The 25,011-nt window shown below is 38.2% G+C and overlaps 1 protein-coding gene across 2 annotated transcripts in view; it reads left to right on the top strand.

Annotated features, from left to right (window-relative positions):
* The window catches only part of WWP1 (WW domain containing E3 ubiquitin protein ligase 1), a 117,591-nt gene that overhangs the window by 68,682 nt on the left and 23,898 nt on the right, over positions 1-25,011 (top strand). For both annotated transcript variants that reach the window (XM_032610153.1, XM_032610154.1), the window contains 7 exons: positions 5,926-6,021; positions 7,588-7,762; positions 17,051-17,105; positions 17,190-17,274; positions 17,404-17,532; positions 22,703-22,778; positions 22,886-22,957. In XM_032610153.1, the coding sequence (XP_032466044.1) occupies positions 5,926-6,021; positions 7,588-7,762; positions 17,051-17,105; positions 17,190-17,274; positions 17,404-17,532; positions 22,703-22,778; positions 22,886-22,957 (688 nt within the window). The remainder of the gene's footprint in view (positions 1-5,925; positions 6,022-7,587; positions 7,763-17,050; positions 17,106-17,189; positions 17,275-17,403; positions 17,533-22,702; positions 22,779-22,885; positions 22,958-25,011) is intronic.

Genomic DNA, 25,011 nt, shown 5'->3' on the forward strand with positions numbered 1-25,011 from the left:
GAGAGAGATTGGCAAGCCATACAGGAGAGAGGGGCAACTGTTGGTTGTGGTTTATGAGAAGGCAAGTCTTACCACCTACCCCATTATCCAAGTTTGAAACCAGTAGTTACCCACTCAGCAACTAAATTCTATCATTTTTATTGTAATATATTTAACAAAATTCTTCCACATTTATTATTATTTTAACAAGGTCTTTCTTCAGCAGTAGGTTTTGGAAATTTATGAGAAAGGGAGGCTACATCTGAATACTAGGAAGGGAGAGTATTATGGTTGAAGGTGAGGTGTAGCGGTTATAAGTTAGCACCTATCCCCGTGAAATTAAAGAATTCTATTGAGAAGTCTCATCAGTCGACCTGGTAATTTGCAGCTATTTGAGGGGTACTCATGAATTTCCACTGCAGGGATAATCTAGTCTCTGGCCAGTTCCAGCTCATCACTTTTATAGTACCCCCGAGTACAGCTCTAGTTGGCTGTCACTGTGAGTCTCCCACATCAAGCCTGAGACCACGCCCCTTTATCCTGGTACTGCCTTTTTCCCCTGCTAGCACCTTCCTTCCTCATTGCTGCCCAAGGCTTGCTCTGGTCACCACTCACACACTGGGGACTCATTCTTGGCAACCGTCCTGCCCCCAAAGGTAGACTCTCATTCTGGGAGTAAAAACTCAGCAAGTTGCCTTCCCGTGAATTGGCTGCCAGGGCAGGAGAGCAAAGCACACTGGAATCCTAGAGTCACTGGGTCAGGTGGTGAAACTGACCAGGCTCCTCCCCTGTGGGCCAGGAGTTCTTTGTCCCAAGAACCTTGTCAGCAGAGGGCAACTGGGTACACGGCATGTCCACAACCTGGGATGCCCTACCCCAGGAAGACAGGGTGGGGCATGACAGGAGTTTTTTTGTTTGTTTGCAGCACGCGGGCTTCTCACTGTTGTGGCCTCTCCAGTTGCGGAGCACAGGCTCCGGCTGCGCAGGATCAGTGGCCATGGCTCACGGGCTCAGCCGCTCCACGGCATGTGGGATCTTCCCGGACCGGGGCACGAACCCGTGTCCCCTGCATCGGCAGGCGGACTCTCAACCACTGCGCCACCAGCGAAACCGTCCCCTAATTTAAAATTTGTTTCTGATCACAAAACTAAGACATGACCAAATAAAACATTTAAATGATACAGAAACTTTTAAAGTACCCCTTAAGCTTACCACAGAGAGAGTGGTGTCTAAATATTATTCCAGTGGCATATATTTGCGAGCTTCTCTCGGTCATTGTTCCAGGCACTGGGTGTTCAGAGGGGCAAGAGAGCCCAAGACTCTGCTGCTGTGGAGCTAGTGTTACAGCAGGCTGACCAGCAGTGGCCTTGCATTAAAAACCTACTCAATAATGTCAGATAGTGACAGGTTCTATGAGAGGAAGGATAAAAGTAGGTGAAAAGGATAAAGAGCAACTATGTAAATTACTATTTTGCAAAGACTTGTAGAATTATTTTAAGAAAATGGAATCACACTCTACATACTATTTTTCAGTTGCTTTTTAAAACTTGGTCATATTTCCATGTCAGTACAAGTAGGTGCACACATTCACCAAATATTAATAAGTGTTTAGTAAGCATCTCTTCTGTGGCAGACACTGTGCTATGTGCTATTAGTACACTGATGAGCAATATAGATCAAGGCCCAACCTTCGTGAAACTTTTCGTCTAAATGTGTAGGCTTAACCTTAATCCTTTTGAATGGGTTTATAGTATTTCCTTTTGTATTAATTATTGCTGTGTAACAAATTACCCTAAAATTTAGCAATTTACAACAACAAACATAATCTTACACAGTTTCTGAGGCTCAGGAATCTGGAAGTGGTTTAGCTGGGTGCTTTTGTGCAGTGTCGCTAATGAGGTTGCAGTCATCTGGAGGATGACTTTGCAAATCCAAGAGAGCTGAATTCTGGCCTGTCAGTGGGGAAAGCCAGGTCTACGCATTGGAGCCCCTGAAGCTCCCTTCAGCCTTCCACCCTGAAGGCCCAGGAATTGGCAGCATCAGATACCTTTGGAAGTGGCTGTGAAGACAGCACTGTAAACAGCAAGATTGTTTGAAAGTCACGTTGAGAAATGAATCCCTACTTTTCCTTCCTGCAGCTAGGACTGCTACCTTGCCCTAGGGGTTTCTTCTCTGGAGGTTCTCTGCATTTGGAACACCAGGCACAATTGAGGGCAAGGTACTGTACTACATCAGGGGACATAAGTGAACCTTTATGATGTTAATAATTGAATAAAGTTATAAGTGAATTTCCAAGCCCACATCCTTCTTTCATACCCAAATCCCAAAATACTGACAACCAGGATTTTACTATTCTACCCAGGAGACTGGAAGTGTCTTCTGTCAAAGCTTCCCCACGCCGCTGCCCAGAGACTAAAATACTGATAATCTGTTTGTTCACCAACAAAGTAGCCTCATTATATTGCCCTTCAATTAATTCCACAATCCACAAGCCCCACCTACAAAGCTCCTGGTCAGTTTTTTTGGTGCCCTACTCATTAGACGTCTGAGGGAAACCTTTTAATGTGAAGGGTAAAGATCAAAACAAACAACCTAGAAAATGCTCTTGAAGAAAACAGACTATTTTAATATTCTAAGAGGGACAAGAGTAGATGTAACATATTAAGGAAGAATGAGGTTTGTAAAAAGCTCTTGGAAACGTAATTCACTGGAAGATGTGGCTAATAAAGGTAAATGAATTTCCCAGAAAGTAGAACAAACATAAATTTATGAAGTAAAAGAAATAAAATAGAAAAATTAGAGGACCAGTTCAGAAGGTCTGATAAGAGAAGTTCCAGAAAGAGAAAATAGGAGGAAATATTTAACAAAATAAACAAAAATAACCCACCTTTTACAAACAAGAAGGAGGAACTTCCTTATGGAAAGGGCTCACCAAAACTCAGGATAATAAGTGAAAATAAATCTATATTAAGATAACTTGTTATGAAAATTTTAGTACATTGGGGCCAAAGGAAAAAATCATAAACATTTCCAGAGATTTAAAAAAAAAATGGAAAAAAAGCAAATCTCATAATCATCAAATCTCATAAAGCGTTAGACTTCTCAGAATCAACACAAGAAGCTAGGAGACAATATGCCTTAAATACTGAGGGAAATTATATTCAGCCTAGAATTCTGGATCTAGTCTCACTGTTAGTGTGCACACAGAATAAATACATTTCAGACATCCTGGGTTTCCAAAAGTTTACTTCCCATGTAAGTTTACTTTCTGAGGAGGCTACCAGGATGCATGTTCCTCCAAATTTAGGTAAATAAAAGTGAAGGACGGGTTATCCAAGTGAAAGGAGTTACCAGCAAAATGATGAAAGGAAAGCTTGATGGCAGGTGTGACTGATAAAATACCCAATGAGCTTGAATTTTTTTTTTTTTTTTTTTTGTGGTACGCGGGCCTCTCACTGTTGTGGCCTCTCCCGTTGCGGAGCACAGGCTCTGGATGCGCAGATTCAGCAGCCATGGCTCACGGGCCCAGCCGCTCCGTGGCATGTGGGATCTTCCCGGACGGGGGCACGAACCCACGTCACCTGCATTGGCAGATGGACTCTCAACCACTGTGCCACTAGGGAAGCCCAGAGCTTGAATATTTTGAGAGGAGATTTATGCAACTAGAAAAGTATTTGTAGTTAAATTAATAAGTACGAAGAAAATAAGGAAATGGGAGGAAAGGAGACAAAGAAATCATGGTGTGTTCATAGCTCAGCTGTCAGGAGGGTTTACACAGTCATAATAATTATAAGGGAAGAACACAGCATATGTGTGTATTTGGAACAGTTGGAAGGAGGGTCCAGGTTACAGTGTATATGCGTACATCTGTGCAGGAAAGAGACTTAGAGCTTCACCTTTCATAGTGAGAAATCAATAAATTATGCTTGAAATTAAATTAGTAGAGTAAGCTTGTTAATAAGAAAAAAGAGGTAAATGCTAAAAGAATTGGCTAAAACAGTTGAAAATATTGCCTTTGGGGAGTAGAAAATGAGATTAGGGGACAGTAGGCACTATTGTTTTTTTGTAATGAGCCTCATAGACTATCTGATTGTTTAAATTGTGTGGAGGTTACATAATTATATAACTGTGAGATATATATTAAATAGTATATGATAGTATATATAATTTTGATAAAAATTAAAGCTAAATTAAAAGTAGTAAAGAGTATTTGTAAAGAAAGTTTGGAAACCAGGAAATTTTGATATAGAATAGCAGTACAAATTCAAGAACTGATTATAGGAATTAATACCTAAAAATAGCAAAAGTACCATTATCAGGAAGTTCTTGAAACTTGATATATTTTGTAGGTATTTGTTTTTGGCTGTTAAGCTTTCCTACAAATAAGTGACCCACTGGTATGTGTCCTAGGTATTCCAGAAATGTCTTTAAAATAATTCCGTATTTAAATCCTGCCTTCCCATGAACATTTATTATTATATAAAAACATATGAAGTAAATCTGAAATTTCAGGTTATTATTTTTAGTAAAATACTTATGAGGAATATCTAAATTTTTGTAGTTGCAGGGTAGCATGAATGTTCCAGTGTAGGATTTTATACCACTGTTTCATAATAGATAATTTTAATAATCTATATGATCCTGAATCGGTTGTGAACTTGGGCATCTTTATTGTTCATGGTTACTGTTTAAGCTTGTTGTGACTAATGTTTGTCAGATGCAGCTTAAACAAATGATTATTTTTTGCATGCCATTTAAAATATGTATGTATGTGTACACCTTGTTAGGGAATAACTTTAATACGGTCATTGTGTAGGAAAATAATTTAAAAATTAAAGGCCTCTCTAATCAAAAAGAAGTCAAATTAAATTGGATCCTTGTGTTTAAGAGAAAGGAAAATATTTTCCATTTATTCTACTTTCAGGTGAAAACAAGAATATTAAACTCAGAAATACCAGGTTTTTATTTTTTATGTTTAAAATTTTTCTTCTATACCATTTTAAGGAAAGACTGGAAAGGAAGAAATAGGGATCACAGAGGAGAAAATGAGGGTGGGGAAAATAAGAGATTGAGTGTCTTTGAGATAGAACAGAAAAAGATAAAATTGGATGTCCATAAACTCAGAGGCTTACCAAAGACAAGAGAGGGATAGTGTGCACAAAAAGAAGACACTATATGCAGATAGAAGAAAGAATTTTCATGGAGCTGTGTCACCACATACTTTAAGGAGATTTCTGCTAAAATCTTTTAGATGTGTATTTTCTAAATTGCAAAAATGGATATTACTTCATTGACATTTTGTGCTCTGGGCATGATATTAGGCTGAAAGTTCCTCTGGTCTTGATTGAATTTCTGTTTTCTGATGATTTGGATTTCTGTAAATTAGTAACTTTTTAAAACTTTATGTATTATTTTGTCTTCCTCTGCTAACTGTACTTACTGAGTTGTCAGTACTGTTGATGAAAGGTGAGTAATTAAGGACTTAAAAGGCACAATAGGGACTTCCCTGGTGGTGAAGTGGTTAAGACTCCACACTCCCAATGCAGGGGGCCGGAGTTCCATCCCTGGTCTGGGAACTAGATCCCACATGCATGTCTCAACTAAGAGTTCGCATGACACAATTAAGGAGCCTACGTGCCTCAACTAAGGAGTCAGTGAGCCTCAACTGAGGAGCCCACCTGCCACAACTAAGATGCAGTGCAACTAAATAAATACATACGTAAATAAATAAATATTTTTTTAAAAAAGATATCTTCTTTAAAAAAAACACAATAATTGAGAAAAGAAACAACTTTATTTTATGTATATATGTGACCTTTTAAAGTAAAAAGGTATATATGTGACCTTTTAAAGTAAAACTTACCTGTAATTTTTTGGATTATAAGAAGGAACCATTTTTCAGATTGTCTTAGTTTGTTATCTTTTATTTTTGCTTTTTCATTGAAGGTGGGAACAGAGAAAAGATCCTCATGGTAGAACCTATTATGTGGATCATAACACTCGAACGACCACATGGGAGAGGCCACAACCTTTACCTCCAGGGTAATGTAGCATCTTATACATCTTCAGTTGTGTTTTATACATGTAATTTTAAAAGTTTATTTAATACAATATAAAATGATTCATTCTACATGTTATGTTTCCTTGATTTGCTTTTGTGAGTAATGAATGTTCAGTAGATGAGATTTGTTACATTGTGTCTCTTTTACAGTTAGTCTGAAGGGCTTCCAAGAGATTGTCAAACATTGGCATGAGTTTACTGAGAGCAGTTGTAGAATTTTGATCCAATTTGAGTCCTTGTTATTTTTTAAGGAATGAAAGTCATATTTAGGATAGTTTATATGTATGGTTCTCCATAGATAGGGATCTAAACTATGCTATTGAATGACACTTAACGTAATAAATATTAGTATCATTCAAAATACCTAAAAGATTGCTGCAAGTAAAATTGTATTATATTATGACTAAAATTATAGAGGGTTTTAAATGAAAAAGCATTTCTATTACATACTAAATAAAGTTTATGCTCTTAAGTGGTCATTCAAGGTCATTCACAAACTGTCCTTCCAGATGCAACTCAGGGTCCACCAATATAAAACATATTCAAAGTCTAGAAACTTCAGGACAAGAACTATGTTATTTTTGTGAGATTGGTTGCTGAAAGCATACTGAAATCATATAAATTAATGACATAAATTGGCTTAAGGTGAACTAAACTCTGGAGGATAGGGAGAATTCTGACTGGTAGAGAAGGGCATTCTGTTCTGAGGGGATATTAAAACAAAGGCATGACAGAATGAAACATATGACACATTTGGGGCCAGCAAGTAATTGATTTGGCTCTCATATGGGTCCCTTGAAAGACCTTAAGGGAGTTAAGGTGAGAAATGGCAAATGGGTTCATTTTTATGCTATGCCAGAGAACGGTGATAGGTGGAGCAGCATGGCCCGATCTGCACTTTAGTTCAGCAGCAGTGTAACCGTGAAAGGTAGGTTAAAAAGCTATATAAGTTGAGTTAAAACCCTTTACATGGGCAGGAATGATAGAGGCAGATTGCTGGGTATACAGTAAACACTCAGTAAATGTTTATCAAAAAAAGAGGGAGAGGGCTTCCCTGGTGGCGCAGTGGTTGGGAGTCCGCCTGCCGATGCAGGGGACACGGGTTCGTATCCCGATCCGGGAAGATCCCACATGCCGCGGAGCGGCTGGGCCCGTGAGCCATGGCCACTGAGCCTGCGCGTCCGGAGCCTGTGCTCCGCAACGGGAGAGGCCACAACAGTGAGAGGCCCATATACCGCAAAAAAAAAAAAAAAGAGGGAGAAAGTATAGTCATACTGTTACTGTTCAGTCTATGGCCTCTTTTTTAGACAGCACTTAGAAATCATATAGGGAAGAATGGGAAGGTAGTTTAGCTAAAATAGATAGCAAGTGTTACATGTTCATAATTTTTCTGAGGAGTATCAGTATTTACATTCTTTTAAACTTAGCTCTTGGACTTGATTTTTAAATTATTTAAGTGAAGTATTACCTAACTACTTTCCAGTTTCTTATAGTAAGAGATTATTGTTTATTTTCATTTTTACTATTGCTTATTTTATTTTTGGTAGTTGGGAAAGAAGAGTTGATGATCGGGGAAGAGTTTATTATGTAGATCATAACACCAGGACAACAACCTGGCAGCGGCCTACCATGGAATCTGTGCGGAATTTTGAACAGTGGCAGTCTCAGCGGAACCAACTGCAGGGAGCTATGCAACAGTTCAACCAACGATACCTCTACTCGGTAATTAGGAAATTATAAGATTTTAATACAGCTTTTCCTCCAGGCTTTTCCCTTTTCTATCTTTGTGATTTTTCTTAAATGTTATAGATTACAAGGTATTTTTTAGTTGATCATTAGTAAATAATTAGCATTTCTGATATACGTAAGCACTTTTAAGATTTTTTTTTTAATTCTAGTTTACTATCATAACTATACAATCAGGTTTTTTTCCTTATTAAGTGGTAGTTTCATAAATGCAATTTCTTAATAAAATAACTTGTCTTTACCAGTTCCTAGTCTTCTACTTTTAGTTATAATCATTTGGTTTGCTTTAAACAAAACCAGTTACCTCCTGATTTTACTTAAGGCCAGTCTTGTATATTCCAGCTATTCTGATTCCCATCCCAGATCCTCAGAAATGCTTTCATCTGTTTTGGCCCACCAAATATATATTCTTGGGATTGGAGGTAGTTTTGTTCCAAAAAAAATCTAATGCTGTCTGAAACTTTGACCAATTGGTGATCTATTTATTGCCATAAGCAAACATCCATAAGAATGGGGGGTGGAGGGGACTTCTGTTAAATAGGTTTGATCGCAAGAAGTAGAAAATATAAATTTTAAGTACTGGGCATCTCTAGAGAGTGTTTTGAGGCAACTTGAAACCCCAAAATGTAGAAGGGAATTAGGAAAGATACAAAAAGAAAACTTAACTCTTCAGAATCCTACCTCAGGATGGCTCATTCAACTCCACTTTCTTTGGAGGTTAAATAATAAGTTCTCATTTGCAGGTTGATCCACTCCCCTGGTTGTCTATAGCCAGCAGAGAGACAGTGGGCCAGCTCAGCTTGCACAGCATCTTGTGCTGTAAATTTCTGGTTTTTTAGCAACTTATACAGAAGTCTGTGGTCAGGTTCCATCGTTAGCTGTATATAGTAAACAAATTATGTACTGTGTGTGTGTTTTGGTTGGACTTTGTTGTATGTATGAAAATCTTAGGGAAACGGCAGAATTAGGCAAGTTGTTTATCAGAAGTGTGTTCTATACATAACAGAACATCTTTAGCCAGATTGAGGTTTATTATCTAAATAATATTGAGTACAATTAAAAGTATCTATTACAAGGTTATAAAATATCAAGATGCATACACTTTATCATTAAGAAACGATTTTTCAGGTAATGATTTTTATATTTGACATTCTTTAAAAATTGATGGTAAAATGTTTATATTTCCTTTTGAAGGTATTTCTGGGTTGTAGTAATGTATATGCATTACTGTATGTATGAATATATAAAAGCTATTAATACTAAGGTAAAAGTTTACTTGTATAAAGATAATTCTAGTGTTTAATATTTATTAATAGGCATTTGTTTTTTTGGTTTTTTTTAATTTTTTTAACATCTTTAAAGCACTATAATTGCTTTACAATGGTGTGTTAGTTTCTGCTTTATAACAAAGTGAATCAGTTATACATATACATATGTTCCCATATCTCTTCCCACTTGCGTCTCCCTCCCTCCCGCCCTCCCTATCCCACTCCTCTAGGTGGTCACAAACCACCTAGCTGATCTCCCTGTGCTATGCGGCTGCTTCCCACTACCTATCTGTTTTACGTTTGGTAGTGTATATGTCTATGCCACTCTCTCACTTTGTCTCAGCTTACCCTTCCCCCTCCCCATATCCTCAAGTCCATGCGCTAGTAGGCCTGTGTCTTTATTCCCATCTTACCGCTTAGGTTCTTCATGACATTTTTTTCCCCTAAGATTCCATATATATGTATTAGCATACAGTACTTGTTTTTCTCCTTCTGATTTACTTCACTTTGTATGACAGACAGAGGTCTATCCACCTCACTACAAATAACTCAATTTCATTCCTTTTTATGGTTGAGTAATATTCCATTGTATATATGTGCCACATCTTCTTTATCCATTTATCTGTTGATGGACACTAAGGTTGCTTCCATGTCCTAGCTATTGTCAGTAGAGCTGCAATGAACGTTTTGGTACATGACTCTTTTTGAATTATGGTTTTCTCAGGTTATATGCCCAGTAGTGGGATTGCTGGGTCATATGGTAGTTCTATTTGTAGTTTTTTAAGGAACCTCCGTACTATTCTCCATAGTGGCTGTATCAATTTACATTCCCACCAACAGTGCAAGAGTGTTCCCTTTTCTCCACACCCTCTCCAGCATTTATTGTTTCTAGATTTTTTGATGATGGCCATTCTGACCGGTGTGAGATGATATCTCATTGTAGTTTTGATTTGCATTTCTCTAATGATTAATGATGTTGAACATTCTTTCAGGTGTTTGTTGGCAGTCTGTATATCTTCTTTGGAGAAATGTCTATTTAGGTCTTCTGCCTATTTTTGGATTGGGTTGTTTTTTTGTTATTGAGCTGCTTGTAGATTTTGGAGATTAATCCTTTGTCAGTTGCTTCATTTGCAAATACTTTCTCCCATTCTGAGGGTTGTCTTTTGGTCTTGTTTATGGTTTCCTGTGCTGTGCAAAAGCTTTGAAGTTTCATTAGGTCCCATTTGTTTATTTTTGTTTTTATTTCCATTTTTCTAGGAGGTGGGTCAAAAAGGATCTTGCTGTGATTTATGTCATAGAGTGTTCTGCCTATGTTTTCCTCTAAGAGTTTGATAGTTTCTGGCCTTACATTTAGGTCTGTAATCCATTTTGAGCTTATTTTTGTGTATGGTGTTAGGGAGTGTTCTAATCTCATACTTTTACATGTACCTGTCCAGTTTTCCCAGCACCACTTATTGAAGAGGCTGTCTTTTCTCTACTGTATATTCTTGCCTCCTTTATCAAAGATAAGGTGACCATATATGTGTGGGTTTATCTCTGGGCTTTCTATCCTGTTCCATTGATCTATCTTTCTGTTTTTGTGCCAGTACCATACTGTCTTGATTACTGTAGCTTTGTAGTATAGTCTGAAATCAGGGAGCCTGCTTCCTCCAGCTCCATTTTTCGTTCTCAAGGTTGCTTTGGCTATTCGGGGTCTTGTGTGTTTCCATACAAATTGTGAAATTTTTTGTTCTAGTTCTCTGAAAAATGCCAGTGGTAGTTTGATAGGGATTGCATTGAATCTGTAGATTGCTTTGGGTAGTAGAGTCATTTTCACAATGTTGATTCTTCCAATCCAAGAACATGGTATATCTCTCCATCTATTTGTATCATCTTTCTTTCTTTCATCAGTGTCTTATAATTTTCTGCATACAGGTCTTTTGTCTCCTTAGGTAGGTTTATTCCTAGATATTTTATTCTTTTGGTTGCAACGGTAAATGTGACTGTTTTCTTAATTTCTCTTTCAGATTTTTCATCATTAGTGTATAGGAATGCCAGAGATTTCTGTGCATTAATTTTGTATCCTGCTACTTTACCAAATTCATTGATTAGCTCTAGTAGTTTTCTGGTAGCATCTTTAGGATACTCTATGTAGAGTATCATGTCATCTGCAAACAGTGACAGCTTTACTTCTTCTTTTCTGATTTGGATTTCTTTTATTTCTTTTTCTTCTCTGATTGCTGTGGCTAAAACTTCCAAAACTATGTTGAATAAGAGTGGTGAGAGTGGGCAACCTTGTCTTGTTCCTGATCTTAGTGGAAATGGTTTCAGTTTTTCACCATTGAGGACGATGTTGGCTGTGGATTTGTCATATATGGCTTTTATTATGTTGAGGAAAGTTCCCTCTATGCCTACTTTCTGCAGGGTTTTTAACATAAATGGGTGTTGAATTTTGTCGAAAGCTTTCTCTGCATCTATTGAGATGATCATATGGTTTTTCTCCTTCAGTTTGTTAATATGGTGTATCACGTTGATTGATTTGCGTATATTGAAGAATCCTTGCATTCCTGGAATAAACCCCAGTTGATCATGGTATATGATTCTTTTAATGTGCTGTTGGATTCTGTTTGCTAGTATTTTCTTGAGGATGTCTGCATCTATGTTCATCAGTGATATTGGCATCTGGTTTTCTTTCTTTGTGGCGTCTTTGTCTGGTTTTGGTATCAGGGTGATGGTGGCCTCATAGAATGAGTTTGGGAGCGTTCTTCCCTCTGCTATATTTTGGAAGAGTTTGAGAAAGATAGGTGTTAGCTCTTCTCTAAATGTTTGATAGAATTCGCCTGTGAAGCCATTTGGTCCTGGGCTTTTGTTTGTTGAAAGATTTTTAATCACAGTTTCAATTTCAGTGCTTGTGATTGGTCTGTTCATATTTTCTATGTCTTCCTGGTTCAGTCTCAGCAGGCTGTGGAATTCTAAGAATTTGTCCATTTCTTCCAGGTTGTCCATTTTATTGGCATAGAGTTGCTTATAGTAATCTCTCATGATCCTTTGTCTTTCTGCAGTGTCAGTTGTTACTTCTCCTTTTTCATTTCTAATTCTATTGATTTGAGTCTTCTCCCTGTTTTTCTTGATGAGTCTGGCTAATGGTTTATCAATTTTGTTTATTTTCTCAAAGAACCAGCTTTTAGTTTCATTGATCTTTGCTATCATTTCCTTCATTTCCTTTTCATTTCATGATCTGATTTTTATGATTTCTTTTCTTCTGCTAACTTCGGGGGTTTTTTGTTCTTCTTTCTCTGATTGCATTAGGTGCAAGGTTAGGTTGTTTATTTGAGATGTTTCCTGTTTGTTAAGGTAGGATTGTATTGCTATAAACTTCCCTCTTAGAACTGCTTTTGCTGCATTCCATAGGTTTTGGGTCGTTGTGTCTCCATTGTCATTTGTTTCTACATATTTTTTGATTTCCTCTTTGATTTCTTCAGTGATGACTTCGTTATTAAGTAGTGTATTGTTTGGCCTCCACGTGTTTGTAATTTTTACAGATATTTTCATGTAAGTGATATCTAGTCTCATAGCGTTGTGGTCGGAAAAGATAGTTGATACGATTTCAGTTTTCGTAAATTTACCAAGGCTTGATTTGTGACCCAAGATATGATCTATCCTAGAGAATGTTCCATGAGCACTTGAGAAAAATGTGTATTCTGCTGTTTTTGGATGGAATGTCCTATAAATATCAGTTAAGTCCATCTTCTTTAATGTATCATTTAGAGCTTGTGTTTCCTTATTTATTTTCATTTTTGAATGATCTGTCCATTGGTGAAAGTGGGGTATTAAAGTCCCCTACTATGAATGTGTTACTGTCGATTTCCCCTTTTATGGCTGTTAGTATTTGCCTTATGTATTGAGGTGCTCCTATGTTGGGTGCATAAATATTTACAATTGTTATATCTTCTTCTTCCATTGATCCCTTGATCATTCTGTAGTGTCCTTCTTTGTCTCTTATAATAGTCTTTGTTTTAAAGTCTGTTTTGTCTGATATGAGAATTGCTACTCCAGCTTTCTTTTTTCTTTTTTCTGCGGTATGCGGGCCTCTCACTGTTGTGGCCTCTCCCGTTGCAGAGCACAGGTTCCAGACGCACAGGCTCAGCAGCCATGGCTCATGGGCCTAGCTGCTCCGTGGCATGTGGGAGTCTCCCGACCAGGGCACGAACTTGGGTCCCCTGCATCGGCAGGCAGACTTCCAACCACTGCGCCACCAGGGAAGCCCTCCAGCTTTCTTTTGATTTCCATTTGCATGGAATATCTTTTTCCATCCCTTCACTTTCAGTCTGTATGTGTCTCTAGGTCTGAAGTGGGTCTCTTGTAGACAGCATATATATGGGTCTTGTTTTTGTATCCATTCAGCCAGTCTGTCTTTTGGTGGGAGCATTTAATCCATTTATATTTAAGGTAATTATCGATATGTATGTTCCTATTCCCATATACTTAATTGTTTTGGGTTTGTTATTGTAGGTCTTTTCCTTCTCTTGTGTTTCTTGCCTAGAGAAGTTCCTTTAGCATTTGTTGTAAAGCTGGTTTGGTGGTGCTGAACTCTCTCAGCTTTTGCTTGTCTGTAAAGGTTTTAATTTCTACATCAAATCTGAATGAGAACCTTGCTCGGTAGAGTAATCTTGGTTGTAGGTTTTTCTTCTTCATCACTTTAAATATGTCCTGCCAGTCCCTTCTGGCTTGCTGAGTTTCTGCTGAAAGATCAGCTTTTAACCTTATGGGGATTCCCTTTGTGTGTTATTTCTTGTTTTTCCCTTGTTGCTTTTAATATTTTTTTTTGTATTTAATTTTTGATAGCTTGATTAATATGTGTCTTGGCATGTTTCTCCTTGGATTTATCCTGTATGGGACTCTGTGCTCCCTGGACTTGATTAACTATTTCCTTTCCCATATTAGGGAAGTTTTCAACTATAATCTGTTCAAATATTGACTCAGTCCCTTTCTTTTTCTCTTCTTCTTCTGGGACCCCTATAATTCGAATGTTGGTGTGTTTAATGTTGTCTCAGAGGTCTCTGAGACTGTCCTCAGTTCTTTTCATTCCTTTTTCTTTATTCTGCTCTGCAGTAGTTATTTCCACTGTTTTATCTTCCAGGTCACTTATCCGTTCTTCTGCCTCAGTTATTCTGCTATTGATCCCTTCTAGAGTATTTTTAATTTCATTTATTGTGTTGTTCATCATTGCTTGTTTCCTCTTTAGTTCTTCTAGGTCCTTGTTAAATGTTTCTTGCATTTTCTGTACTCTATTTCCAAGATTTTGGATCATCTTTACTATCATTATTCTGAATTATTTTTCAGGTAGACTGCCTATTTCCTCTTCATTTGTTAGGTTTGGTGAGTTTTTATCTTGCTCCTTCATCTGCTGTGTGTTTTTCTGTCTTCTCATTTTGCTTATCTTACTGTGTTTGGGGTCTCCTTTTTGCAGGCTGCAGGTTCATAATTCCCGTTGTTTTTGGTGTCTGTCCTCAGTGGCTAAAGTGGGTTCAGTGGCTTGTGTAGGCTTCCTGTTGGAGGGGACTAGTGCCTGTGTTCTGGTGGATGAGGCTGGATCTTTTCTTTCTGGTGGGCAGGTCCACGTCTGTTGGTGTGTTTTGGGGTTTCTGTGGCCTTATTATGATTTTAGGCAGCCTCTCTGCTAATGGGTGGGGTTGTGTTCCTGTCTTGCTAGTTGTTTGGCATAGGGTGTCCAGCACTGTAGCTTGCTGGTCATTGAGTGAAGCTGGGTGCTGGTGTTGAGTTGGAGATCTCTGGGAGATTTTTGCCGTTTGATATTACGTGGAGCTGGGAGGTCTTTTGTGGACCAGTGTCCTGAAATTGGCTCTCCCACCTCAGAGGCACAGCACTGACTCCTGGCTGGAGCACCAAGAGCCTTTCAGCCACATGGCTCAGAATAAAAGGGAGAAAAAGTTGAAAGAAAGAAAGAAAGAAAGAAATAGGGAAAGGGGGAGAGGGAGAGGGAGGGAAAGAAAGAAAGGGGATAAAATAAAATAAAGTACAATAAAATAAAATAAAGTTATTAAAATAAAATAAAGTTATTAAAATAAAAATAAATTATTAAGAAAAAAAATTTTTTAAGTAAAAAAACAAAGAAAAAGAAACGGACGGACAGAACCCTAGGACAAATGGTGAAGGCAAAGCTATACAGACAAAATCTTACATAGAAGCATACACATACCCATTCACAAAAAGAGAAAAAGGGGAAAAAATAATATATCTTGCTCTCAAAGTTCACCTCCTCATTTTGGGATGATTCGTTGTCTATTCAGGTGTTCCACAGATGCAGGGTACATCAAGTTGATTGTGGAGATTTAATCCGCTGCTTCTGTGGCTGCTGGGAGAGATTTCCCTTTCTCTTCTTTGTTCTCACAGCTCCCAGGGGCTCAGCTTTGGATTTGGCCCCACCTCTTCGTGTAGGTCGCCTGAGGGCATCTGTTCTTTGCTCAAACAGGATGGGGTTAAAGGAGCAGCTGGTTGGGGGCTCTGGCTCCCTCAGGCCGGGGGGAGGGAGGGGTACGGATGCGGGGCGAGCCTGCAGCGGCAGAGGCCAGCATGACGTTGCACCTGCCTGAGGTGCGCCGTGCGTTCTCCCGGGGAAGTTGTCCCTGGATCACGGAACCCTGGCTGTCGTGGGCTGCATAGGGTCCCGGCGGGGGAGGTGTGGAGAGTGACCTGTGCTCGCCTTCTTGGTGGCGGCAGCAGCAGCCTTAGCGTCTCATGCCCCTCTCTGGGGTCCCCACTTTTAGCCACGGCTCGTGCCCATCTCTGGAGCTCCTTTAAGCAGCCCCCTTTATCCCCTCTCCTCGCTCACCAGGAAACAAAGAGGGAAGAAAATGTCCCTTGCCTCTTCGGCAGGTCCAGATTTTTCCCCGGACTCCCTCCCAGCTAGCCGTAGTGCCCTACGTAGTGCCCTTCAGGCTGTGTACACGCAGCCAGTCCTCTCCCTGCCCTCCGACCGAAGTCCAAGCCTCAGCTCCCAGCCCCCGCCCGCCCCGGCGTGTGAGCAGAGAAGCCTCTGGGGCTGGTGAGTGCCGGTCTGCATGGATCCTCTGTGCGGGAATCTCTCCGCTTTGCCCTCCACACCCCTGTTGCTGCACCCTCGTCTGTGGCTCCGAAGCTCCCCCCGCCCCCCGCCCCAAGTCTCTGCCCATGAATGGGCTTCCTAGTGTGTGGAAACCTTTCCTCCTTCACGGCTCCCTCCCACTGGTGCAGGTCCCGACCCTATTCTTTTGTCTCTGTTTATTCTTTTTTCTTTTGCCCTACCCAGGTACATGGGGGGTTTCTTGCCTTTTGGGAGGTCTGAGGTCTTCTGCCAGCGTTCAGTAGGTGTTCTATAGGAGCAGTTCCACATGTAGATGTATTTCTGATGTATCTGTGGGGAGGAAGGTGATCTCTGCGTCTTACTCTTCCGCCATCTTCCTCCCAATCTAGGCATTTGTTTTAAAAAGAACTGTGATAATTATTTTATTTTTAAACAAATAATGTTACCTCATTTTAACACTACAATTTTCTTTCTTTTTTTTTTTTCTTCCATTTTTAAAGTCTTTATTGAATTCGTTACAGTATTGCTTCTGTTTTATGTTTTGGTTTTTTGGCGGCGAGGCATGTGGGATCCTAGCTCCCTGATCAGGGATCCAACCCACACTCCCTAACACTATAATTTTCTCTATGCTCTTTTCTCTTGTCCTTTCACTCCTGTGGACTATTATGGAAGGGCTAAGAGATTAAAGTACTGATGTTGATATATTATTTGTAAATCATTTTAGAAAAACTATTAATTTTATCACTTAATTGACTCCTCTTAACTCATGACAGTTTTAGGACTTTGTGTCTTGAAATTATTATATTCACATTCCTTTATCGTGTTTTTTAGAAAATTACTATAAAATGTGATTCTGCCAAGTGCTTAAGTTTATGCTTTTATATTAAAAACCTGTTTTTTAAATTTCTCCTCCCAACCCTTTTCTCCAATTAGGCTTCAATGCTAGCTGCAGAAAATGACCCATATGGGCCTTTGCCACCAGGCTGGGGTAAGCTAATATGTTGTTGGTAAAAATACCTGAAATGTATATATAGCAAATAGTTAATAAATGCTACGCTCACTCTGTTTTTAGAAAAAAGAGTGGATTCAACAGACAGAGTTTACTTTGTGAATCATAACACAAAAACAACCCAGTGGGAGGATCCCAGAACTCAAGGGTATGTATATACTGCAGCCTTACTTAAGTGATCTTACACATGTCTGAAGATGGAATCAAGTAAACCTTGATTCAGACATTTTTAGCACCTAGAAAATGATCACCTTGTGATTGTAACTTTATCTTTTAGCCTACAGAATGAAGAACCCCTGCCAGAAGGCTGGGAAATTAGGTATACCCGGGAAGGCGTTAGGTACTTTGTTGATCATAACACAAGAACAACAACGTTCAAAGATCCTCGCAATGGGAAGTCATCTGTGTAAGTGAAGTTCTTAAATGCTGTTTAATGAGGATATAAAGTTTCATTTCTAATTTAGCTTCAAGTTTAGCAACAAATTTTACTTTGTGTATTAAGAAAATCTACATGAGTAATACCCTGGTATACCTGCCTTTGCCCTACTTTATTACAGAATGGATTTGTGGCACATAATTTCTTAATAAGAACAATAGCAAATATTTAGTGATTACTATGTGCCAAGGATTCTTTTAAGCACTTTATATAAATTAGCTTTTTATCTTCCAAAAATTCCTTGAGGTAGATACTGTTATTTTCCAAGTGTAGAAACAGGCTTAGGGAGCATAACTAACTTATGCAAAATCATAACGGCAAATAATGGAAGTGGTTTCAGACCAAGGCAGTCTGTCCGCAGAGTCTGTGCTCTTAAGAGATGCATCATGCTGCTGCATCGTCAGAGAATGAGACATTCAACAAAATTGAATTTTCCAGGTAAAAAATAGCTTAATTATTTGAAAGATCTCTCCTTCATCCTTACTCTTAGGTGTGATATCTTTGCATCACTAAGAAAATAGAAGCAGCGATTAAGTTTTTTACAAATTCCTACCATTACATCTATCTACCTACCAGTATCTGTCTTCCCTCTTCATTCTAAAGATGAACTGTCATTGCTCCTATCAAAGGCCAGTCCCTCTGGTGGCACACTAGATCTTTCCCCCTCTTTTCCAATTAACTGCTCTATGAGTGATCATGTTTCTATCTTCCATCTTTCTCTGATGAATTATTCTCATCATCTATTAATTCTCTTAGATTGAAAATGAACAAGTAGAAAGCCATAACTCTTCAACTTATAAATCCATTCAGTGAAAATTCATTTTTATTACCACCCTATACAAGAAAACTAACTAAATGAGTTGTCTCTATATTGCTGTTTCTAATTTCTCTCTCAGACCGACAACAAGGAAGTTTCACTGACCCTGACCTTGCTAAGGGTACCAGTGACCTCCACATAGTTGAGGGGTTGTTTTGCAGTTCTGTTTTGACACAATAAGGAGGATTTGACAAAAATTTCTCTCTCCTGACAAAAGTATCAATAGTACAGGGACTCAACTTTCATGATTTCCTTCTGCCTTTTTGGTCTTACTTCTTCCTCTGTTTTTTGGGTCCTCCTTTTCTCTTTAGCCTGTTAACATTGAAGTACCCAGAGCTCTGTCCTTAGATCTCTTTCCTTTTTTGTCCGTGCTCATTCTCTTGGTGAATCTTATCCAGTGTCAAAAAATTTCTATATGCTGATGACTCACAAATGTTATCTCTAGCTTTTCACTTTTCACTTGAAATTTTGTTTCATATATTCAGCTGCTTACTTGATAACTCTGTTCATAACTTTTTCCTGATAACTGCCATCAATCAGGCTTGTTCTACCTGGGCTGTTTCCATCTCAGTTGAAGGCAACTCCACTCTTAGGTGTGCTTGAGCCAGAAATCTTGGAATTATCCTCGACTGCTCTTTCTCTCTTACCTCACATACAGTCCATCAAGAATTCTAGTTACTGCACCTTCAGAAGGTATCCAGGACCAGCTGTGTCTCGCCACATCCACTGCCACCACTTTGGTCCAAGCTACCACGCTCTCTCACTTGGAGTGGTGCCTCTTAAGTATTGCTCTGCTTTCTACCCACACCTCATGTAATACTATTCTCCATAAAGCAGCAAGACTTTTTAATTTTTTTCTTTTAATTTAAGTAGAAAGTTATTCCTTTGCAGAAAACCCTTCAGTGGTTTCCTTCTGAATCAGAGTGAAAAGCAAAGTACTTACAGTGGCCTCCAAGCCCTTATGGCATCTGACCCCTATTATCTCTTCAACCTCATCTCTGATATTTCTTCTCATTCACTGTGCTTCAGCTTCCCTGGCCACTTAGCTGTACCTCAGACATATGAGGCTCCCACATCTGGGCTTTCATTTCCTCTGCTTGGTATGCTGTTTCCCTCAATATTATCTATATGGCTTATGCCCACCATGTTTTTGCTCAAATACTGCTTTATCTGTGAACACTACTCTGTTTACCCTTTTCACAATTTAAAAATTCTTCCCCACTTCACTCCTTGTCCTTTTTTTTTTTTGCAGTACGCGGGCCTCTCACTGCTGCGGCCTCTTCCGCCGCGGAGCACAGGCTCCGGTCACACAGGCTCAGCAGCCATGGCTCACAGGCCCAGCCACTCCGCGGCATGTGGGATCTTCCCAGACCAGAGCACGAACCTGTATCCCCTGCATCGGCAGGCAGACTGTCAACCACTGCGCCACCAGGGAAGCCCCACTCCTTGTCCTTTTTACACTGCCTTTTCTTCCTTCTTGAGGAGCGGGAGTAGTGAGATAATTATCCCCTTCTAACACTGAATATATATTGATAGTATACTTATTCATTCTATTTCTTGTCTATCTCCTTCACTAGTACATAGGCTGCACAAAAACAGGTATTTTAATCTGTTTTATTAACCAATAATACTCTCACTATCTAGAATAGTGCCAGATACATACTGTGCATTCTGTAAATATTTGTTGAATGAATTCACTTGAACCTGACAACAAAAGAGAACATTTTCCATCCATTCCAAAATGTTCCCTAAGACTCTGAAAGTTCTTTATGCCTCTCTCTTGTGAGTAGTCTCAGTGTGACCAGAACGTATCCCTACATGCCACCCACCCTGCTTCTTCCCTCACTGACTAGCTGAACTGGGTGACTGGGTATCACTTCTTCCTAGGAACTCAATTTTGCTTTGCTTACTCTCTCCAGCAATATTTGTTTCGATTTCAGATTCTTTTTAAGATGTGGTAGAATTTCCTTTCGTGTCTCTTCTATCTAGAGCCTTTCTCCTCCTTGGATTTAAGGGTTGTCAAGAAGTTTTTTTTGAAATAGTCAGGGGGGCTTCCCTGGTGGCGCAGTGGTTGAGAGTCCACCTGCCGATGCAGGGGACACGGGTTCGTGCCCCGGTCCGGGAAGATCCCACATGCCGCGGAGCGGCTAGGCCCATGAGCCATGGCCACGGGGCCTGTGCTCTGCAACGGGAGAGGCAACAGCAGTGAGAGGCCCGCGTACCACAAAAAAAAAAAAAAGAAATAGTCAGTAGTAAACTTTAGTATTTTATTTAACTAACTTCTTTTTTTTTTTAATAACATAGCTTTTTATTTTTGCAATCTAATATATGGTTGAAATCTAAAATGTGGTTGAAACCATGACCTCCCAAAAAGTGTAGAAAAAGCAACATATACCATCCACAGACAATTCCTGTTGCCAGTCCTGGTGTTACAACAAAATTCAATTGTATATTTTTATGTTGTAGGTATCATGCCTACATGATGACATGTATCATGCCTGTTGGTTTTTTCCTCTCCCGCAATCTACATTCCTGCAAATCCTAATGTCAGTTTATTTTTGTTTTCTAATAAAAATGTAAATCTCAATATGTTAGTGAGAATTAACCCTTTTTTTTTTAGTCCAACGCTTTTATTGAGCACATTATTATAATTTTTTAATCATTAAAGATCTAAAACCTATAATATGAGTAAGACTTTAAGAATTTATATTTAAAGTTTTTCCACCTACTTACATGTCCAACAATAAGGAATTGGTCCAATAAGAATTAACCCTTTGAAACATTTTTTTTCCCCTACAGTACTCTATTAGGACTGCTGGATTATTTGAAAATTTGTCAGGTTTTTTTTAATATCCTTTTAAAAATTTTTTAAATTTTATTTTATATTGCAATATATTTGATTTACAATGTTGTGTTAGTTTCAGGTGTACAGCAAAGTGATTTAGTTATACATATACATGTATCTATTCTTTTTCAGATTCTTTTCCCATATAGGTTATTACAGAGTATTGAGTAGAGTTCCTTGTACTGTACCCTTGTTGATTATCTATTTTATTTTTTTATATTTTTTTGCCAGGCAAAAGTATTTTTGTGTGGATTTACATTTTTTCCCCCCAATGGAAAGGTAGCTTTAATGTGCTAAAAGGATTCTTTTGACCTCTAGCTAAATTTGGGATGTTACAGAAGTTCCCTGAAACATCTCAAAGAGAGAGATTAAACTAATTAGATTTACTTGGTATGTTGAATTACATGGGAAGCATTGTCAAATGAGTGATGATAAACCTTCTTAGGTTATATGGGTAAATGTTATTAACATAAATGTTCTAGAAATTATATGCAGTTCCTAAAATTGGATATGTCTTGGTATAATGTTATGTCATAATTTTAGTTATTATCTTAAGATGTTATATGTTGCATAAATAACCAAATTTCTTGGTCAATTGCATTGTAATCAGGTCTTTAACCATGCCATTTTAAGTCTTTGACATTTATATTACTCTGATGCTTTTACAAAAATGAAGATCTTCAAGAAGGTTCATAGAAAGGACTTTTTTACAAATACAGGTTTCTGATAACTTTTAAATCATACCACCAAACTGGGTAAGAAATTACAGAACTCTAATGGAAAACCTGATGGCTTCATAAACTGCTAACAAGAGATCAGGATCAATAAGAATTAATTACATGGGACGGAATGAACTGATGAATACGATTTATGTTTTATGACTTTTGTCTGAAACAGTAGTGGCTTTTAATATTTTTTTTCCAAATATGAGGAAACCTTTCCTGTTAAGCTAACTATGACTATGTATCATATACATAAATATTTAAATTCTATCATATATTATCACTGTTTTATACATTTTTTATTTATTTTGAGTTACCAACATATTTAATTTTGTTGCTGTTTCTCCACTCTGTTATCTGGGATTGTACCCCTTCTTCTTAAAAAATACTTTTTACTATTACCCTTTAGTTTGTTATGCTAATGACAAATCTGTTTTTGATTTTCTATAAATGTTTTCATTTTCTTTCCAAAAGATGCTTTTGCTTGTATACAATTCTTAGGTTTGCTGTTACATCCTTTTGGCACATTAACTAACTTTCTTTACAAAAGATCCATCCATACACATAATCTCCCTCTTTGTGTATGTTGTGTGTCCTCATTGCTCAAGTCTCTGTTGGCCCACTAAATACATCTTTACTTCTCTCCCAACAAGTAACCTTCCTATGGTCATTTGTAGGACCCGGGTACACTCCAATTTCGTACTAAATCTAGCTTTATTATGAATTAACACATGGTTTGTTTTTGTTTTTCTTTAGAACTAAAGGTGGTCCACAGATTGCTTATGAACGCAGCTTTAGGTGGAAACTTGCTCACTTCCGTTATTTGTGCCAGGTACTATGGTGGTAAATAAATCTTCTGTTCATAATCATTTAGTTTTATCTTTACCCAATACATGTCCTGTAACTTACATGATATTACGATATTATTTTTGTTTTTAGTCTAATGCACTACCCAGTCATGTAAAGATCAATGTGTCCCGGCAGACATTGTTCGAAGATTCCTTTCAACAGGTAAGAAAGATGTTATCAGAATAAAATTGTACAGTCAGCCCTCTGTATCGGCAGGTACAGCATCCATGGATTCAGCCAACAGTGGATAGAAAATATTCCAGGGTGGCTTGGAAGGGGGACTCCAGAAAGTTTCGAAAGGCAAAATTTGAATTTTCTGCAGCCAGCAAATTCAGGCATACCTTGCTTTATTGTGCTTTAGTTTATTTCGCTTTGCAGGTACTGTGATTTTTACAGATTGAAGGTTTATGACAGCCTTGTGTTGAGCAGGTCTCTTGGCACCATTTTTCCAACAGCATTTGCTCACTTGGTGTCTCTATGTCACAATTTCATAATTTCTTGAAATATTCCAAACTTTTTCATTACTGTTAATTTGTTATGGTGTTCTGTGATCAGTTATCTTTGATTTACTATTGCCAAAAGATTATGACTTGCTCAGATGATAGCATTTTTTTAACAATAAAGTATTTTTGAATTAAGGTATGTACATTGTCTTTTTAGACAAATTACTATTGCACAGTTAATAGACTATAATACAGTGTAAACATGACTTCTATATGCACTGGGAAACCAAAATATTCGTGTAGATTGAGTTATTTTGATATTCTCTTCATTGCAGTGGTCTAGAACCAAACCTGTAATATCTCCAAGGCATGCCTGTATTCATGTAGTGTTTATATTGTATTAGGTATTATAAGTAATTTAGAGACGATTTAAAATATATGGGAAGATATGCATAGGTTGGGCATCCTTAGATTTGGTACCTGTGGGGGTGTCCTGGAACCAATGTACCTTGGATACTGAGAGAGACTGTACAACTTGAGTCACTGTATTCTGTATATCTGAAGGGAGTTAGGGCTTAGAAATGTTAAACCATTCAGAACACAGCTGTAACAATGACTACCACTTACTGAGTGTCCATTACAATAATAGTCATAATAAACCCCATCATGTATTGAGTGACTGCCACATGCTTAGCACTGGCACCTTAGAGTTATCATTTCATTTACTTCATCCTCACAATGTCCCTTTGAGATGGCTTCTGTTGTTATCTCCATTTTGCAGGCACAGGTACCTAGGCTGAGAGACAAAATCATCCTGCCATGAATTAGATTACTAAAAGAAAGCTTAAAGAGCTTCTGGAACAAGTTGACACATTTTGACACTTATTTACTTTTCTAAGACTTTATTAACTCAAATAAAAAAGACATGATAATGCTACTAAACTATTTAAAATTAGATTGGTATAGGTACCGTATTCCATTTAAATGTTCCTCTAATAATCCTAGTGTTAATTCTCACCTCCTCTCGGTTTCTGTTTAAGCGTCATGATCTCAGACCTTGTTGGAGCACTCCATTTAAGATGAAGTAAAATTCCCTTTGTGTACAGGTACATAGGGACTTTTATGTATACAAGCCACAATGGAATAACAACTCTCTCAAGTCAGTGATGTTCAAACCTTAGCTTCATTTTAATAGCTGTTGGAGTTTGGACAAGATACTAATATAACTGTTTATTATCACAACTTCTTTTGGTTTGAGTTGATAAATTCTTAGCTAGTCCCAAGCTCTGTGTGAACTTTGTTTTAGTAAGTAAGTGCACATCTAAATTCATGGTAGATTTTACTTTGCTTTGTCCCCTGGCCTGGGGAGAATCGTGCTGTGCAAGACTGAGCCAATGACTTCCAGTGAAGTGGAGGCCTGCTGGTGAGCTGTGCCCCAACCCAGACCAGTCTTGGCTTTGGGAAGTAATTCATTTTTATCCAGAATTAAAGCCTATTTACTAGTAACCTTAGTATAAGCCTTTAAGGATTATAAAAATTTGGTATAGATACTATTTTAAGATATACTTTTTTATGCTTATATTTATAATCTTATAAATAATTCGTCACAATAGCTGAGTTCCTTTCATACTGAGAAATGGAATGTGTGGTATAAGCAGGACCCAGAGCAATAACTTTTGCTTCTCAGTAAGTGTTGCTAGCCAAAAAAACTTATAAGTCACCTTTTACAAGATTCTGGTAAAATTTGGAGAGCGACAAAGGAGGGAATATTTT

The sequence above is a fragment of the Phocoena sinus genome, chromosome 17 (assembly GCF_008692025.1).
Source record: "Phocoena sinus isolate mPhoSin1 chromosome 17, mPhoSin1.pri, whole genome shotgun sequence".
NCBI classification, from domain to species: domain Eukaryota; kingdom Metazoa; phylum Chordata; class Mammalia; order Artiodactyla; family Phocoenidae; genus Phocoena; species Phocoena sinus.